This window comes from Anopheles bellator, chromosome 2 (assembly GCF_943735745.2).
Source record: "Anopheles bellator chromosome 2, idAnoBellAS_SP24_06.2, whole genome shotgun sequence".
Lineage (NCBI taxonomy): Eukaryota > Metazoa > Arthropoda > Insecta > Diptera > Culicidae > Anopheles > Anopheles bellator.
In genome coordinates, this window is record NC_071286.1 from 78318881 (window position 1) to 78336896 (window position 18016).

At 52.5% G+C, this 18016-nt stretch overlaps 1 protein-coding gene across 1 annotated transcript; it reads left to right on the forward strand.

Annotated features, from left to right (window-relative positions):
- The first annotated feature begins 6438 nt into the window (after positions 1-6438).
- Positions 6439-9089, forward strand: LOC131212687 (sodium- and chloride-dependent GABA transporter 1-like). Its single transcript, XM_058206646.1, has 7 exons — positions 6439-7056; positions 7124-7225; positions 7311-7494; positions 7566-7833; positions 7899-8002; positions 8087-8456; positions 8521-9089. Exons 1-7 carry the CDS (start codon positions 6525-6527, stop codon positions 8761-8763), a joined length of 1803 nt encoding a protein of 600 aa, XP_058062629.1. The 5' UTR covers positions 6439-6524; the 3' UTR covers positions 8764-9089.
- The last annotated feature ends 8927 nt before the right edge of the window (positions 9090-18016 follow it).

Sequence of the window (18016 nt, forward strand, 5' to 3'; positions counted from 1 at the left end):
TTTTATCTGCCGATTATCATATCGCATTTTTGCCAAGGGCCACCCCGCAGTCGGGGGGGTGGTGTCCTGTCCGCTGTGGGCTTGATTGAAATCGATCATAATTTCTGTGGTGTGTGGCGTGTGTACACTGCGGCAGTGCACCGAAGGTGAGTGCATTATTTTTACTGTCATTTACGTAAATTGTTTAACGTGCGCGCGTCCGTCCGCTCGCTTGCGTTTAATTTGACAAATTTGGCCCCCAAACCGTGCCCAGGCCCGAGTGGCAGTTAATTAGAGGTGAACAGCGGCGCAGCTAAATGATCGTTGTTTGGAAACAAATTATTTCCAATCCATTCGCCAGGGGCCGCGTGGCTATGTTGATACACACAAAATGGTACGGGTTTTTTTTGTTTGCCGTTTGCCACATTCGGTTTGTTGAGGCTTTGCTTAAATGGGGCTGCGAATTTTAATAATTAAGTTGGAGAAAAAGAAATCCATTATTTTTGCTTAGATCTCATAGATGTCTTGGTCGTTATTGTTGAACATTTTGAGATAAAAGTGGTAATCGATTGGTGCCAGGTACGCGGGGTCTATGATGGATGCATTAAAACTTCCCAACCAAGCTGTCTAAATTTCTTGAGTGTCATTCCTCTTCTGTTGATCAATTCTTGTCGTTGTTCCTCAATCGTTATCATCAAACGATTCAGTTGTTGACTGCAGAGATCTGTATTTAGAGCTCGACCACACAGTGGCAACTCATAATAAATGACTCCCTGCAAGTCCCACCAAATACACAGTAGAACCTTCCTGATCGTCCCGGTCCTGGTTGAGGCATCATTTGCTTCACTACGTTTAGACCACTTGTAAACAATTCATTTAAATTCTTCGATCGATACTTTACGTAACATCGATCACTAGAGCTATCCCGTACCAAGAAAATAATGTATTTCTCTTTTCTCTTACTTATTAACTTCGGGTCGTTTATTATCACTTTAACAATCACGATCCGCGAGCTTTGGCACAACCAATCCTTTCAATCAATTCTCCATAGGCTCTATTACGTCACATAAATTGTGTGCCTCACAGCAATGATCGGCTCAATGTGCTCAAGAAGTGTTTGAAGCTGCCGAGATTTGCCCATCGCCTAAGAATGCGGACGACACCAATCAGCGGTCCATTATGCGGCATGTCCTGTCCCAAAGCTGTTCCTTACTTTTCCTCTTTAATGTTGTCCTTCGTACCCATATTTCGCAGGCCCATCCAACCCATGATCCTATATAGCCCAGGTGCTGTGTTTCTGCTACCTGTGGAGAGAGATCAGCAGCCAACAGCGATCGAGCGACACAGGACGATTACACCGTAAACAGAACACGGAGTGACATAAAATTCCGATCAGCCTGCATCAGCAGCTGCATCGACCAGCAACATGTGTCCTTTCGAGTCGCAAGAATTGCGAATCGACCCAACCACCCCGATCGTGTGCAGCTGCGCAAACGTGGCCCGACCTAACACCTTGAGAGCCGACTGGCTGTACCTCTCAAAGAAAGCCAGCTGCCCGTGGACCGTTTGGTGGACGTCTTAATCGTTCCGGTGCCGTACCGTTCAAACCAATCCGAGCACCATTAGCGTCGATTTATGATGGTGCGCCTTTATTCTATCGCCCCATCGCTCCCAGTGTTGAGGCGGGTCTGGCTAATATCGATCTACTTGCTCTGCATCACAAAACCCCACAAGCGAAGCATCATCTATTTTGGTGAAACACAAACATCGGTGCTGGCGTTGCGCGGCAGATGCGAGGGCCGACAACGTTTTCTTCGGGGGCGCGTCTTCCCACATCTCGCCCACAAACCTGGGATAAAAATGTAAATAAAATAGCCCCCGCAATGGGGGCGGCCAAAGGGCGGTCGGCGAACGGAATAGTAATCCCCGGCACCCCGCCCCAGTCAAGACGCGCAAAGTCTGGCCACGGTTTGAGTGAGTGCTACACGTTTTATCAATGTCGTTCGTTGCGGAGAATGTATATGATTTATTGTCACGCATGTGCAGAGAGTGCACAGCGCGCTGTCCCGGGAACCGGAAAGTGCAAGAAAGCTGCGGATGCAATCAGGATGCTACCGTTGCCGTTTTGCGGTAACCGGCTGGCGGCGCGCAGTTCGCCGTGTGTGCTTCGCTCATAGTTAAGTTGAAGGAAAAACACATTTATTTCACTAACCGCGCCGGTGGCGGGACCACATGCACCATATCTTCGCTTCCCTTCCGGCAGCCAGCAAGCTCTCAAGGACCCTGGATGATGGAGTGACTTGTGTAATGCAACAGAAAAAGGCGCATGAAATCCTTTTAGGATGCGCTCTTCCCATCGGTTCCGTAAAAGCGCTGTTCCTATCGCGCTTAGACTTGTTGGGAGAGGGCCGTAGAGCGAGCCACAGCCACGTCCACGGAGGCACAACGTTTTGGGTTTCATTGCAGATAGAAACTAAGCAAAGAATTAACTTTATAATACGTTTCTCGGGTGCGCTTTCTCCGGGGCACACCAAATCCTGCGGGTTGGTATTCGGCTGCACCACCAGACCTATGAAATTTATCATCCGAAAATATGCAACATTCGAAAGTTATTGCCTTCTTCCCGGGACGGAAGCCGCTGGTATTCGCGCCACTGCACCCGCTCCGCACGGAGAAGATTTCAGTTTCGGCGTAGCCTTAGCCGGGGCGCGGCTACAGTCTGACGTCGTTCGTGGTTAACCTCCGGTGCCCGGCGAACTGGGCTCACCGAAGTTTATTTGCGTAGACCACCCGGACCTAGACCGTCAGCATGCGAAGCATTTCAAAGCACCGCGGAACGTTGCGCTCGCGGTTGGTAAAGTTTTGGGTTATCGAGTTTTAAAATAAGCCCCTCAGTGCAAGTTAGCCGCTGAGCCCCTTCAACCGGTGAGTCCTTGGGCACCACCGAATTCGGGGCACAATGATGGATCCCCCCTTTGATTTAGAGATGAGTGACGCTTGATGAATGATTCCTTCAAGGGACTGTTAAAGGATGTTAGCGGATTATCGCTTCTCGACGATTTTTAACGTTTCATAGCTTAAGTCTAATTTTGATCAATGGAAGAAAAGTGTAGTACCACGCTAATAGACCGGGAATCAGCACACATACACAAGGATCAGACGCGGAATAATTATGGATAATTAAACCACAGAACCAGCGCGCACCATTAACGGAACCACGGCGCGGTGTAACGCACGGGGAAAACGAGCGTATCATTTGGCGTAATGTAATGATTGGAATGTTTTCCTTCCCCAGGGGCAACAACACGCGCAGAAGACACGCGGACCAGGAGCGCTGCTCCATCATCTTCCGACCGTGCTAATTAAACGCCGCAATCACACAGGACCCTGGTGGGACGAGGTGGTCTACTGGTGGTGGTCGTGCAACAATCGGCGCTCCTTGCGGTGCCAGTTCGGTCCTCGGCATCCCCCGGCACGGACGCTGGTTCGTTTTGTGTCACTTAAGTTGTCGTCGTTGTTTCTCCGTATTCTCCGAGAATATGTTTTATTATGGACCCTTCATCTCGTGGCGCATTCAACAGGCGAATGGCGAAATGGAGCACGTTCCGGTGCCGGTGTTCCTCCCTGCTGCTGCTGGCATCATTACGCAAATCTCTGCAAAAGCATCATCATCGCCATCATCGCCATCGCAGTGCCATCGGTGGGAATTAGAGCAGCAATACGTCAGAACTGTCCGCTGCCCTGACTGGTTGGCTGGCTACGTGGTCTCTTTCGCCTTTTCACACCTCCCGGCTTCCGGGTTTTTGTCGCCGTCCAACTGGCCGGTCGACCCGCTCGGACTCTTTCTTTCATCCCGACCCGTCCCGACACCCACCGGTGAATCGACCAATGGCGCATCCCAAAAAACGGGACTGGCACTGGTGCAAAATCGGTCGGGAAGACCGCGGACACGACCGACCTGAGGCTGAGCGGCGGAGGTGCCTTTGGGCCACAATTACACCGACTCCGCCGACCTCTGCCTGTGCTCATCCCACAGAAACACAATCGGATCCCATCCACCACCACCCTTAACGGATTGCTGGGGGACGAACAGGGTCTGTGGTGTCCTCTGGCGGGGATGGATTACAAAAATTTGCAGAGCGAATAAAAAAAAACAACAAACAACAATAATGAAACGAACGGAATAAGAGAGAGGGGAAAAAATCGCTGCCAGAGCACGATTATCCCGGCGGAACCGGCACGGCCACCCACCCCACCCTGCCACCCACGGAGGAAAAGCACCATATAGAATGGCCCCGAGGAGGATAAGTTTTTAATTTCTGATATTTCTCTGCGTTTCTTTTGTTTTCCCGTGACGGAGCCACGGGGCGGAAGCGCCCGTCCGCCGCTGCCGCCACCGCCGCCGAGAGAAGACTCGTTTCCGGTTCCCTAATGGGGCGGGTGGGCAAAAACGACTCTCGTTTGTACCTTTGAAATGGCCGAGCCGATTGGCACACACCGGAGGGGGATATCGTTCGTATGTGTCTTCTAATAAAACTCGTACGCATTGCGCAGTGCCAACCACGTGACCACCGCCTCACAGCTTGGCCAAGGATACAGGATTACGTTCCGTTTAAATAATGATGTATGACAGAAGCATTACCACCGGCGTGGACATAACGGGTCAAGGGACCCTGTTGCTGCATAAAATTGAAGTCAGCCGAAGGAATCCGAAATCGGATCGGACGGGGCCACCAGCAGCTGTGCGTGGAAAACGGGATGAGGTGCCGAACGAACTATTACATATTGTGAATTCAATGGTGCCCTCACACTCTGGGTGGCCTGTGGTTTTTTTTGCTCACTCCCGTTGCAGATCGAGTGCCGAGCTTTTTATTACCATTTCTGTTTTTCTCTCCACGGCACCGCCGCATCATAAATCACGGTTCAGTCAGCCATTTGCCCACGGGCCCGCCGCCCGCCCCGCCGCTGCTCACACGTCAAGCATAAATCCGCGGGCGGGTGCTGTGAATTTTCTGATTATTATCCTGATCATTCCCATTTCGCAGAGTCCGGAACGCGCGCACCGACGGCGAAGTCCACGGTGGAATGGAGTTCTCTCGGTTTGTGGATTTTGTTTTTGTGTGTTCTGTGGTGCCCTTTTCACCTTCCGTTCCGTTCCGTTCGGACTTCCCGGACCTCCCTATCACAGGCGCTACATTGTGGACGCCAGCAGCAGCAGCAGTCCAGGACGCTTTCGCTCTTTTTCACCGTTGTCTTGTTTCGTTTCGCTTTATGTGTGTTGTTGCACTGATTGTGGTTTAATGTGGTATTGTTACTGGCCCATGATTTTACACCCACTGGACCCACGGCGGCCCTTTTAATCCACATCCCCTTTCTCGATTGGCCAGCCTTTTTTCCTGGTCCACCAACAAGCAATCGAATGCAGCAACGTGTTTGTGCTGAATCAAGTGCTGAAAGCTAGAGAGCGCTAGTTCCACAAATAAATCCTTTTTGCCCCCCTCCCAAAGTCCCATTGTTTCGAACACGAACACGTGTGTTCGAGTTAAAGTCGGAACACCTCCGATTCGAATGCACCGAATGGTGCAAGGATTTATGGAAAGGTTAGCTCTTTAATTGACAAGCATTGGCCAAACGATGCGCCTTTGAACGAGTAACGTACAAAACGGGCCGGTTACGGATTTAAGAGAAAACATTTCGAAATCCCTCCTGAGGGGTCTCGTTGGCCGGAATTTGCTTCCACTGACGGCGCCAGCCGGGGCCCGAGCCCGAAATTTCCCCGAGGAAATTAAAGGAAAAGTCGCTACGCTGATTGTTTCGTTTTTCTGTTTTGGTCCTGCCGCGTTCCATCGCTATCCCCGTTCGCTCCTGTCGAACCGTATCACATCCTTTCGGTAAACTCGACGGACACGGCACCGGACGGTTTGGTGCTCCGGTGCTGATGATTTATGCGCACCACTGACTGTCATCGGCAGCTGGTGGCGAGAGCGATTTCATCAATCGAAGCCGTTCCGTTCGGCAGCTCTGGCCAGTTTCGTCACAACGGCGGGATGCGCAGCTCGAGGCGCTCCGACACTTCTAAAGATAGACCTACCGGAGCTCCGGATGCTTCATCAGCCGATCGGACCGTAAACCTAATTTTATGCCCTTTTACTCGGTTCAATCACATACCTTCCAGACTTTTCATGCTTTACACTAATTTATACATTTTTATTGCTTTACTTATAATTGATTCTTCCATCTTTTGTTTCGTTTTATCGTTGCCAGACCTTCCAGCCAACAGGATGTCCTTCCGAAACCGCAACACAAACAACAACCGCCTATAAATGCCCGGATTGGGTCCTTTTTATTTTGCTTTTCCCCCACCGAGAGTCTCAATGTTGTCAATGAGTTATTTATACGTTATTTTCTTTCTTGTTTCCGTACCGGTTCCGTTGGTCATGCAGAATCTCCCCTCGAAGAATTCCGCACACCTCATTTGTCCCCGGCACGCGCACACACCCGCACTCGCGCTCGTCGCAGCAGCGAACGCCAAAGACGTAAATATTATGACAGAGGGCACCGCGGCGTCGGTTGGATGTTTGGATAATACGCTGGACGTGAGCGGGTTGAACGACGAGCAGCAAGAGCAGCAGGAGCAGAGCACGGTCGGAGTGCGTATCGAAACAGAGTCGGAAGTGGTTACCGGCGCCGAAGGGGCCATCGAGCTCGTTGCCATCGCGAAGGACCAGGAACAGCAGCAGGAACACCACAGTGCCCCCGAGCGGCCACAGCAGCAGGCTCCACCGCAGGTCGCCATGTCGCAGGGCAACAAACAGGTCAGCAAGGAGCTACCGGAGCGCGGTTCCTGGGGCTCCAAGCTCGACTTCATCCTCTCGGTCGTGGGGCTGGCGATCGGGCTTGGGAACGTGTGGCGCTTCCCGTACCTGTGCTACAAGAATGGCGGCGGCGCGTTCCTTATCCCGTACTTTGTCACACTCTTCCTCGCCGGCATACCGATGTTCTTCATGGAGCTGGCCCTCGGCCAGATGCTGACCATCGGCGGGCTGGGGGTGTTCAAGATTGCTCCCATTTTCAAAGGTAAACGCCCGCCTCAGAACCCGGGTTGGAACCGTTGGCTGACTCTCTCTCTCTCTCTCGACCCTAGGAATCGGTTACGCTGCAGCCGTCATGTCCTGTTGGATGAACGTGTACTACATCGTCATCCTGGCCTGGGCCATATTCTACTTTTTCATGTCCCTGCGCTCAGGTAACACCAGGACGCCGTCGCGCGTTGCTCCTTGGGGTGTGATTTTACCATTCCCGGGCCCCTTTTTTGCTTCCTCCCCCCACAGATGTGCCCTGGCGGACGTGCGACAACTCGTGGAACTCGATAAACTGCGTCAATCCGTACGATCGCAAGGATCTGCTGTGCTGGGAGTCGATCGGCATCAACAGCACGGTCGCGAAAGTTTGCTCGCTCAACTCGAACAACGTGACCGTGACCGATCTGGCCGATCCGGTGAAGGAATTCTGGGAGTAAGCTCCACCGGACCCCACCGGGCTCCGCTTTGCTATTCTAACCCTCCGCCTTCACTGTCCTCCACCAGACGCCGCGCGCTGATGATCTCGAGCGGTATCGATCAGGTCGGTTCGATCCGCTGGGAGCTGGCCGGGACACTGCTGCTGGTGTGGATCCTGTGCTACTTCTGCATCTGGAAGGGTGTCAAGTGGACTGGCAAGGTAGTCTACTTCACCGCCCTTTTCCCGTACTTCCTGCTCACGATCCTGCTGATCCGTGGCATCACACTGCCCGGTGCCCTCGAAGGCATCAAGTTCTACGTCAGTCCAAACCTGTCGAAGCTGGCCGAATCGGAAGTACGTACCACCGTTCGTTCGCTTGCCATTTGAACCACAGCCTGATCATTCACGATCGCCCACAGGTGTGGATCGATGCTGTCACCCAAATCTTCTTCTCGTACGGTCTCGGTCTCGGAACGCTGGTGGCCCTCGGCAGCTACAATAAGTTCACCAACAACGTCTACAAGTAGGTCACAGCGTGTGGGGTCCCTCCCAGCTGTGGGTCTCTTGCTTATCCGCTTTTGGGCTCCTTCTTTATCCCCTTTGCCAGGGATGCACTGATCGTGTGCACGGTCAACTCGAGCACCAGCATGTTCGCCGGGTTCGTAATCTTCTCCGTCGTGGGCTTCATGGCGCACGAGCAGCAACGGCCGGTGGCGGAAGTGGCCGCGTCCGGCCCGGGGCTAGCGTTCCTCGCGTACCCATCGGCCGTCCTGCAGCTCCCGGGAGCACCGCTCTGGTCCTGTCTGTTCTTCTTCATGCTGCTGCTCATCGGTCTCGACTCACAGTTCTGCACCATGGAGGGCTTCATAACGGCCGTGATCGACGAGTGGCCACATCTGCTGCGCAAACGCAAGGAGATCTTCATCGCCATCGTCTGTCTCATCAGCTATCTGGTGGGCATGACGTGCATCACAGAGGTATGTCCGATGAGAGCCCCGAACTTGTACCTGTGAACTGACCGCACGCTTCCGTGTCCGGCAGGGTGGTATGTATGTGTTCCAAATTCTCGACTCGTACGCGGTGAGCGGCTTCTGTCTGCTGTTCCTGATGTTCTTCGAGTGCGTGTCGATCTCGTGGGCATACGGGGTGGATCGCTTCTACGATGGCATCAAGGACATGATCGGCTACTACCCGCTGGCCTGGTGGAAGTTCTGCTGGGTCGTCACCACTCCTGCCATCTGTGTCGTAAGTAGTCCGGCAGTAGTAAGGTGCAAGCAAAGGTAACAACACAGAAAACGGTCTACGCGGGGGCCTGCCTACGGGGTTTCTGTCTGTGCGAATCGGTGTGACTGGGACTCGAGTGAACGAGATTGTTTCAGACTTTCGCGATCATCCTCACCGATCGGCGTCGTCGTCATCATCGGTGGAAGGTAAATGCTGCTTGAGAGGGTTTACGGGAAAGGTCTAGTCTGATTTTAGCACGAAGCCCACCGACAGGATGAGGATGTAATGGACTGGGACTGCCTTTCGATTGGATGCGGTATTATCTGGAGCGCTCGTCGGTGCCGTCATCGTGTGTTCTCAACACCAAACCAAGCATGTTAAAGTTATGCAGGTCAATAAAGAATCTTGTAACGTTTTGGAATGGACCGGTTTCTGAACTTCATTTCTTGTGGTCCGCCCTTGGTCCGAAAGCTTTGAACTGCGTTCTCTCATTATTCTGAAGCACCATCATCTTGGCTTTGAAATCTCTTCCCTGTGGCAGCGTTGCATCATCTGATTCCCCGCAGAACCATCATCATATGAGCATAATTTCAAAAGGCTTCCATCAATGCGCTTGCGGGGTCAGGAATCGGGCGACCGTTGATGCTCCTTGCTGTGGCTGTGGTTCGCTCGGCGTACGGTTCAAAGATAATTTCCCCGAAGAGAAGAGAAACTCGAACGTATTCCGGATTGTATAATAATCTAGCCCGGACTCCACTCAACCGCTGGAAGGGCTCTTCCGGCCCTCAGAAATGGAAACGTTCCCCGGGAACACAGTGGCTCCATCTGGTCCATTCATCGATCACGAACAAATCAACAACAACCGATTAGCTTCTTCGGTGCCACCCATAACCGCATTCGCCCAGCCACCTTACGTCATTTGATGTCCGTCGGCGAATGAGTCACGACCGGCGATGGCCAGGCCACTGCAGGTGTGCCACTGTCGGGGTGATTGATGAAGGCAAACATGATTCGATCGAACATGTTTGCCGGCTGTGAACTCGCGGAGGACGAATGCGAGAGTCCGTTTAGGATATGGCCGGTAAATTGTGTGCTCCGCCCTTGGCTCTCAGGGCTAAATGTACGCAAAGAAACGCTTTGAATTAATGCCCCAGGAACAGATGTTTGCGTGGCGGTGCCCCTTTTAGCCCAACCGTTGTGGGGTGCTTTAGGATCCACCGGCCCGTTGAGGAACCATTTATTCTATCCGGCTTCTCCGGCCGAGCATGGTCCAATATTTTACACTTCAAACTGCCACTCCCGTCGTCGTCGTAATCCGTTCCGATCCGAGCTCCAGACCGATTTGCTACGCAAAAAGCACAGCAGCCCGGAGCTGCCCGGAGATGCAAAACTGAGTTCGATTCGGGGCGGTGGTGGCTTATCGATTTGTCTTATTAGCTGTCAAGTGTTGCGTGTGGCCATTTGCATAAAACACACATCATCCGGTCCCGGTTGCATCGGTCATCGGCCCGCCGCCGAGCATCAATCGCCGACCAACCGCACGAATAGATAATCCTCAGCCCCGGTTCACTCCGGTTGGGTTTACTTTCTGGGACGCTTCTTGGCTCGGTCGGTCGTCGTCCTCGTCGTCCGGTGGCCGTCTTGGTGCGATAAATAAAGGGATTGGATCGCTGCCGGCAGATGCGAGACACGGCCGTGAACTACACGACCTGCAGAGCTGTAACCGGGGCCGGGGAACATGAGTCTGGGCATGATGCATGGCGTTATGCTGTGGTTCGGCACCGGACCTAACCTAGCTCACCAGAAATTAGGTTTTCCAACCGAGGGTTCGGGCAAGATGGCCCTTCCTGACCCTTCCTGGGTCGGAGAGAGCGAGTAACCGCACCGCAAACACTACTGTTACGCAAATGACCAACAATCGCTTTCAATAGAGTTAATCGTAAATTTCAATTAAAATTCATTCCTGCACCGCGGGTGGGCATCCGCTCGGGACGGGACGGGTCCGTTACGCACTTCGGTTACTCGGGTGCCGGGGAAATGGAAAATGGATTAGCCTGACGGCAGCCAGCCAGCAGTGCGTGGTCAGTGCGGACACAGAGATCCTGCGCGATGGAAAAGGACGGCACGATGAATGTAATCAAATGAAGCGGGAGGCATGCCGAGGATTCGTGCGGCCGGAGGTAGGGCAGTAGTAGTAGTAGTAGTAGTAGGTCTTTGGCTTGTTGACAAATCGTCGGCCCCGGCCGTCAGGGCTCTGCATTTGATGCCGTGTAATGGAGCGAAAATAACATCCGGACCAAAGATTCCTCTGACAAGCCGATGTTGGGCCGTCCGCACCGGGGTCAGGGCACTTGGTTAAAGGTTACATCACCACCGACCGACCGACCGATCGTCTGTGGTTGACGGCTGTGGGTTTGAGAGGACCACTTTTAATTATTCAACAATGGTGAGGTGGTCTCGAAGCGATCGACTCTTACTGTTGCCGTTTGGAACCTATTTTTGACCGTGAGTTGTTGGGTAGAAGCCACCGAGAGTAGTAGTTCCTAAATATTTGCCGTTTCATTTACCAAGAAGTTCCAATAAATATATGTCCACCCCTTCGGCCAATCCACGATGTGCACTCGATCGAGCGGACTTTGAACGGCTCACTTCATTTCTTTTTCCACTTCCCCCCGGGCGTGATTCACTGGCACAGCTTATCTCACCTTACATACACGGGTCCCTCAGTGGCCATTACTGCCGACACTCGTGGGGCAGCAAATGGCACTCGCGGTCCTGCACCAGGCGGCTCCATCGGCCATCGGCTTGAAATCGCTTCATAAAGCAGGTGAGTTATGGTCCGCGCCGGGACGACTTCAGTGGCAACATTATCGTCGCATCCATCGGCTTTCAATTTCCACCCCGCGACCGTCCACGGCGCAGTAGAGTCCTTCCCAGGCTGACCCAGCTTGCCAAACCCGACCCGATGCAGCAGCAGCTTAAGATATGTGCCTTCACTAATTAAACTGTTCAGCGCGGGGCCCGGCGACTAACGAGCGGCGATAAGTTCTTCCGCTCCGAACTGAGCTGGGCTGAGTGTCTGGATTTTTTCCGCCACCAGCCCGGAATGTCATTTCGGGGGTCTTGACGGGACGCCTGTTCCACTGAGGATCCCCTTTCTCCTGGCATTTTGAGCTTAAAAACTAATACGACGCGAAGTGCCGACCGGCTGGAAGCTGTCGGAGCGTGACGGAATCCCTCACGTCGACATCGTCGACACTATCGGGGCACCTGCCCGTTTTGAAGAGGGCCACCTCGTCGGGGAAGCAAATTTAATGCACCGTAATCAAATTAGTGTAGACGACTTATGCTAACGTCTTTTTCAGTGGCCGCGGCCCGCACCACTATCTGGACGGGAAGGCCATCCCGAGAGTCGAAGCATTAAAGAGAGCCGGGCTCACAATGGATGATGTCATTACGACGGGGGCCACAGGCTATGCCCGAAAATTCATGGCACTCACCGCGTCCGGTTGCGGCACGAAAAAAGGATCTTAACTTTGGATCGTGCCGCTTGTGGAATGTAATCACTTTCGGTGGGTTATAATTCGCCCCGAAAAAAAACATCGCCCTCAAAAAAAATCGCCCCGAAAAAAAACATCGCCCCATCGCCGCGCCTGTCCGGGGTTGGTAAATGGCAATGTCCTTTTAAAGAGCAACTGCAACGTAATTCACGCGCTCCGCCAGTGTCCGGAACAGAGGCACACCTGCCAACGACCATTCTATCGAGCCGGGACCATGCGACTTCTAAACAAGTGCCGCTTTTTCGGGACATTATAACATCGAAAAAAACATCGAAACTACAAAACCCGAAATCATAAACTAGCGAATAACCAAACACTCCCGACGGCGGTGGCGGTGTCTGTGGGTCACAGGATCGCATCGATCGCATCCTCCCCTCCCCCCCCCAAAACCGGGCGGACCAACCCACCGTCGGAGGTCGGTTTGGCAAATGTCATAAATTTTCATTTATTTTTCCTGTTCGAACATAAAACTATGCGCTTTTGATAAACGCGCCCATAGAACCGCCGAGGGGGGGACACACCGCGCACGGCAGGAGACTGGAGGACCGCAGCGTGGCGCGAAAATAGCCGACCGACCGACCGACCGGAGCGGCTATCATTTAGTGCATCCCCAACCAACGCCGGCCGCGGCGAGTCCTGGTGCGTTGTGGTCCCCGGAAGCGGACTTCTGCCAATGACACCTGCCAATGGCCGTGCCCGTGGTTGGCACTTTTTTATTTATTTACTTTATTTTTAGCGCCATGTAACTAACACGAACAACGTACCACCGAGAGGCGTCGGTTGGTTGGTTGGGGGTCGACGAAGATTTGGGCCACTGGAACATGGTTCCCGGTTGCGGGTTGTGTTCGCGAATGCGCGTGGCCAACGATGAGCTATTGGCTGTTGGCTTATGTTGAAATATTGGCATTTTAATGGAAAAAAGAAGATTGAATTTAACGGGCGCCAGTTGTTAACTGGTTTTATTGCATCCCTCAAATAATGGAAACATGTTCGGATTTATTTTATTCGAGAAAACAATAAATTGTGAGCTGAGAAAATTGAAATAAAATCAAATCTTTCTTTTTCAAACGTAGTTATATTTCATTGCATCTCGCGGATCATCACGCTCTTATGGGTTTCGACTCCAAGGACGCCATTATAACGTTAATTGTTTCAGACCCCATCATTATCGAAAAGGATTGTTATTCACCCAAAATCCCGCTCATGCTTGGTTGATTGCTGTTGACAAATGTTTTCAGAGATTGATACAGCAAAACACTAGAACTAGAAGAGAACCGGAAGCAGTTGATAAATAGAGCGTTGCTCACCTGCTGGCCAGAGAATGGGCAAGAAATAGAAGTAAACATACAACAAAAACAAAAACACTCCAGCAAACCCAGCCAAAAGCCACAGGACAAGCACTCGGCCGGCAGATCGTTCGGCACCATTTGAAACCATTCAATTTCAATCAATCCACAATTAAGTCTAGACGTGAAGGCATCAAATCACAAACCAACCCATCCATCCATCCAACCAGCCAGCCGTCCATCGGGGCCAGGGAGCCCATCCATCCATCTGCTGGGCCGTCGAAACAGGTTGTGACATCGCTGCCGGGGACCCCAACCATCCAGCCATCGATCGGCCCATCGACATTTGGCCCGCAGCCAGCACCATGATCAAGCGCGCGCCCGTTTTGTCAACCAGTCCGACCATCTGGATCCACTTTTCGACTGCCGAGTGGGGTGTCCTTTTCGGGGATTGTTTGTCGTCCGCTGCAACTGCACCACCCGTTGGGCTCCGTTGGGCTTTTCCGGGGCCACCGTGTAAAGTTATTCATCACGGCCGGTACCGAGTTTTGGCGCACCCGCAAAATATTGACTCGTTCCAAGTTGACCACTTCGGTCGATTATCGGACCGGCCAGCCGGCCCAATCAGGATAAAGATCTCCGGCGCGCGCTGGAAAGCTGCCATGTCCTGCCCCTGGTTCCGATACCTGTGCCCGCGGCAGCGGTGCCAGGTGTCAATTTTGGGCCCGGGACGGATATTTTGAAACAATAAGCCGCCTCGCCTAGCCCCGGACCGAAAATAAATTGAGATATTATCGGGCGATGATCGAGTTTTGATTCGAGTTCCACCGCGCGCGGCTGCTGCTGGGTTCCGCGGATTTCGCCCCGAAGCCGGATGATTGATTTTCGTGCATTTTTGCGATGCAAATGAGATGCACATTTTGTGATCGGTGACACATCGGCGTGAGTTCCGCGAATGCTGTGCGGATCACATTGTGTGACTGGGATTCGGAACGTTTCCTCAGATAGGTGCATCGACTGCGTCTTCGTTCGGCCCTGTTACGTATTAGAAATACATCAAAATTCCGCTAACGACAGGAATTGTTCTTCAAACGCCAAATGTTACGCGAATTTAAGGATGAAGAGGGTCTGAGTGCGATTCCAATTTCAAACATGTCTCCACAATTATTTCACAAAGTTCAAACAACGGTTTTAGGATTTCATTTCAGAATGATACTTTTGAGCGTTTTGGACTAAATGTTTTGCGCTTAAGTGTGGTAAACTTGCTCAAAACGCTTACCTTAGCAGGTCTCAAGTTTGTGGTTATGCTGGCCTTAGCATGTAGAGCTATTCGGGACGGACAACAGAAATGACTAGTTCCGTTAATCTAGTTACTGGATTACCTACTTATTAATTTACTGCCAGAAACGACGATTCCTTCAAAATATAATAATTCGAGGAAAGGTGCAAAATTTACTGATGCGTTAAGACGAAGCATAGTCTGAAGCATAATCTGCCCTTCATTTAGCAGTTATTTTTTAATTTTTCCTCTAGAAATTAAATTATTTTCCAAAATAAGCATGGATTTTGGACTCATAGCCGGGCGAACCCATCACGATTAACTTCGAAAAACGTAATTTGTCATACTCGTGACCCCAATAAGCGACCTGTAAGCCCCAGCATGTCACCACCCTTTTTCATTTCCCAGTGTTTGCTTCATGACTTCATATCGCCGTCGGGCCGTTTCCGAATGCTTGCCTCCGAAAGTGGGTTTCAAAATTAAAGTTTATTCATACGAAACGGGTCACCGAGCACCGAAGAGGAGCGCCGAACACTCTCTTAAACATTATTCTATCGATGCTGCCACCGTCGCTGCACCATCATCCGACACTCGGGCTGTTTGTGCACTGCCCTGCACCCGTCACCCCAAGGAAAACACCACCAAACCGAAGTCATCGGAAGCGGCCAACAAGCCGTGTTGAATGCAAAAATCCAAAGCCCCGGCGCGTTTCGGTTGGCTTTGGCGTTGCAATGCTTGCCCACCCACAGAAACGGAGCCTCGAGGCAAGGACTGAAGTCTCATAAGGAAAACAAATACACCCGGACCCCGGACCGAAGAGAGAGAGAGAGAAAGAGAGGGAGAGAGAGAGAGAGAGAGAGAGAACGAGCAAACAGATCCCGATTCCGGGACACCGTCAGCTTTCGCTTCGCATTCGCAGGGTTTTTGCTGCGCTGCGGAACTAATCTTCGGAACCGGAACCGGGTGGCTTGGGGATGGTCAAGAAATGCGTCCCCGTTGACACTCGGAAATGGCACGGGGAAACTTTGGGATCGATAAAAGGCTCGCTCCGCCCTCCGCGCTCCCGGATGGTGTTCCGGAGTTCCGGAAGACAATTCGAATTTCCGCCGCAAATGGCCGGCCGGAGCCGGAGCCAAAAAACACAAACCCGGGTGTCCCCTTAATTTCATTACCGCTTTCCACACTCGTGACCAATCTGCAAGGGGCTAAGGGAAGGCTTAATTGTGGTTATGTTAACACACCGAGTTGCTTATCCGGCCCGGTGCTGCTTCCGACACGGTCAAATCAAGAAACTAATGTCACGAAGCCCCGTTCCGGGTTAGTTATGGGAGCCTTCCCGGAAACAGGATACTAATTCCCCGCGTTCAGGCTCACGGCCCTTTATCACGGCGGGTCGCAAGCTGAATCGAACCGAAAAACTGGCTGAACCCTGTGCCTCAAGAACGAGTGGCACACCGTCCCACCGCACACAAATCATGGGACTTTTTCCCCATTTTCCCACCCATTATCGTGGCTTTTCTCGGTTATTATCAACGCGCGGGAAGGAAAAGAGGGAAGTTTTTCCCGGGGAAATTTTTCTCACGCTCGCGGTTCTCAAAGAATGGCCTTAAAGAAGCGTCGTCGTCGTCGTCGTTAAATGGCAGGCAGAGCATCCGATCCGATGGCTGCCAGTTTTTTAGAGGGGAACTTCTTTTCCTTTCCCGGACCCCATATTGGGGCCATTAATTCTTTCCATCACGGATGGAGGGGCACCCTGCTGCCGGTGAGGGAAAAATGGGCACCAGTCTGCACCATAAATCATGATTACCATGGATTTGACTCGCCGGGCCGGGCGTGAAGGATTCGGTACCGATGCGCGCTCGTCCGACCGATAGACCGCCGAAGAGTGAAGTCGGTGTAGATGAAGTCGGTCCGGGTGTCACCGGGACTTAATACCCGGGCGAAGCGTACCACAGGAGTCAATGATTGGGGTCAGCGAGAGATCGCAATGGCGCGTGGTTCTAACGCTGCATCATTGGCCCTAGCAATCCACAGCAATCCACAGGGGCTGGAACTGACTTGCTGTAAGTCGCCTTCGGACGCGTTTTAAACGCCGTACAGTGGGGGCTGCCAGGCTCAAAATCAATACAAACCACCACGCAGGAATGTCTGGCAACAATTCTGGACTGCACGGTCCGGAATGTTAATAATATTCGGCAGTCGGCTAGGTCTAACTCGGAACCGCTGGCTGGCTGGCTGGCGTGGTTGGCATTTTCGCGCTCGCCTCGCGCAGGAAAACTAATTTTTGGAAATTGCATTTCGGTCGACCACACGGAGCTTCTTGGCGGTGCGAGCGAGTGGATTGTTATAAGGATCATGACGGGTGGAAACCATTGACAGGTTCGGTTGGTTGCTTTCGGTGCAGAATTATCTTCGTACGGTTTGTTAATTCATAAATATACGCAGCTTTCGAACAGACCAATGGCAGCCACATGCTTACCGGCGTCTGACAAGTGATTCTTCGCCGAACGGCAGCAATCGCGCCCTAAGCGGCCACTTTAACGTGTCGGAAAAAGCGCCCCCGAAAGGGACGCTTGTTTGGGTTGGTCAGCCAACAGCCTCCGGATCCCGCCGGGTGCTTAACTTCTCGCCGACAGCGCCCGGGACGCCTGAGCGTAGAGACTTTTCCATCATCAATCAATTTTCCCGAAGCGACCCGGAAGGCACGGGCTGGAGATGGGTACGGAGCCGATAAGACCGGCGCACGTATGTGTGGCTGGCACGCGATGCTCCGCTTGCCGCTTGCCTTTATTTTCGCGCTCGGTAGCGAGAGCATTATGTTTAAAGGAAAAACACCTTCCCAGCTCGCCCCGGGCGGGGTGCGGTGCGTATGCGGCTTTTCTCGGCGCACTAATCTTTCGTCCTGCTCGAGAGTGGCGAGAGGGGCGAGGGGAACGCTTTCGGTTGAATCGCTTGCGGGCCCCAAACACGTCGGCTCGAATCAAAAAGTGCCGATGCTGTACCACCCCGAGAGACAGCGTGCGAAGGAATGCTTTGGGGGCGTGCGAAGGTCGCAAAAGATGCCGGGACGAGAAGACGGTGATGGCAACGACGAGGACGAGGACGACGACGATGGGTTTATTGATTCGGATTAGAGGTATTCGGTTACACCTGGGCGCTAGAAGAGTGGGAACGATGGGGAACGAGAC

Excerpts from the sequence above, each read along its gene's own strand:
- LOC131212687 (XM_058206646.1), top strand. The coding sequence starts at position 6,525 with ATGACAGAGGGCACCGCGGCGTCGGTTGGATGTTTGGATAATACGCTG. Across the intron at positions 7,057-7,123 it reads GATTGCTCCCATTTTCAAAG|GAATCGGTTACGCTGCAGCC; the intron begins GTAAACGCCCGC and ends TCTCGACCCTAG. Across the intron at positions 7,495-7,565 it reads CCGGTGAAGGAATTCTGGGA|ACGCCGCGCGCTGATGATCT; the intron begins GTAAGCTCCACC and ends GTCCTCCACCAG.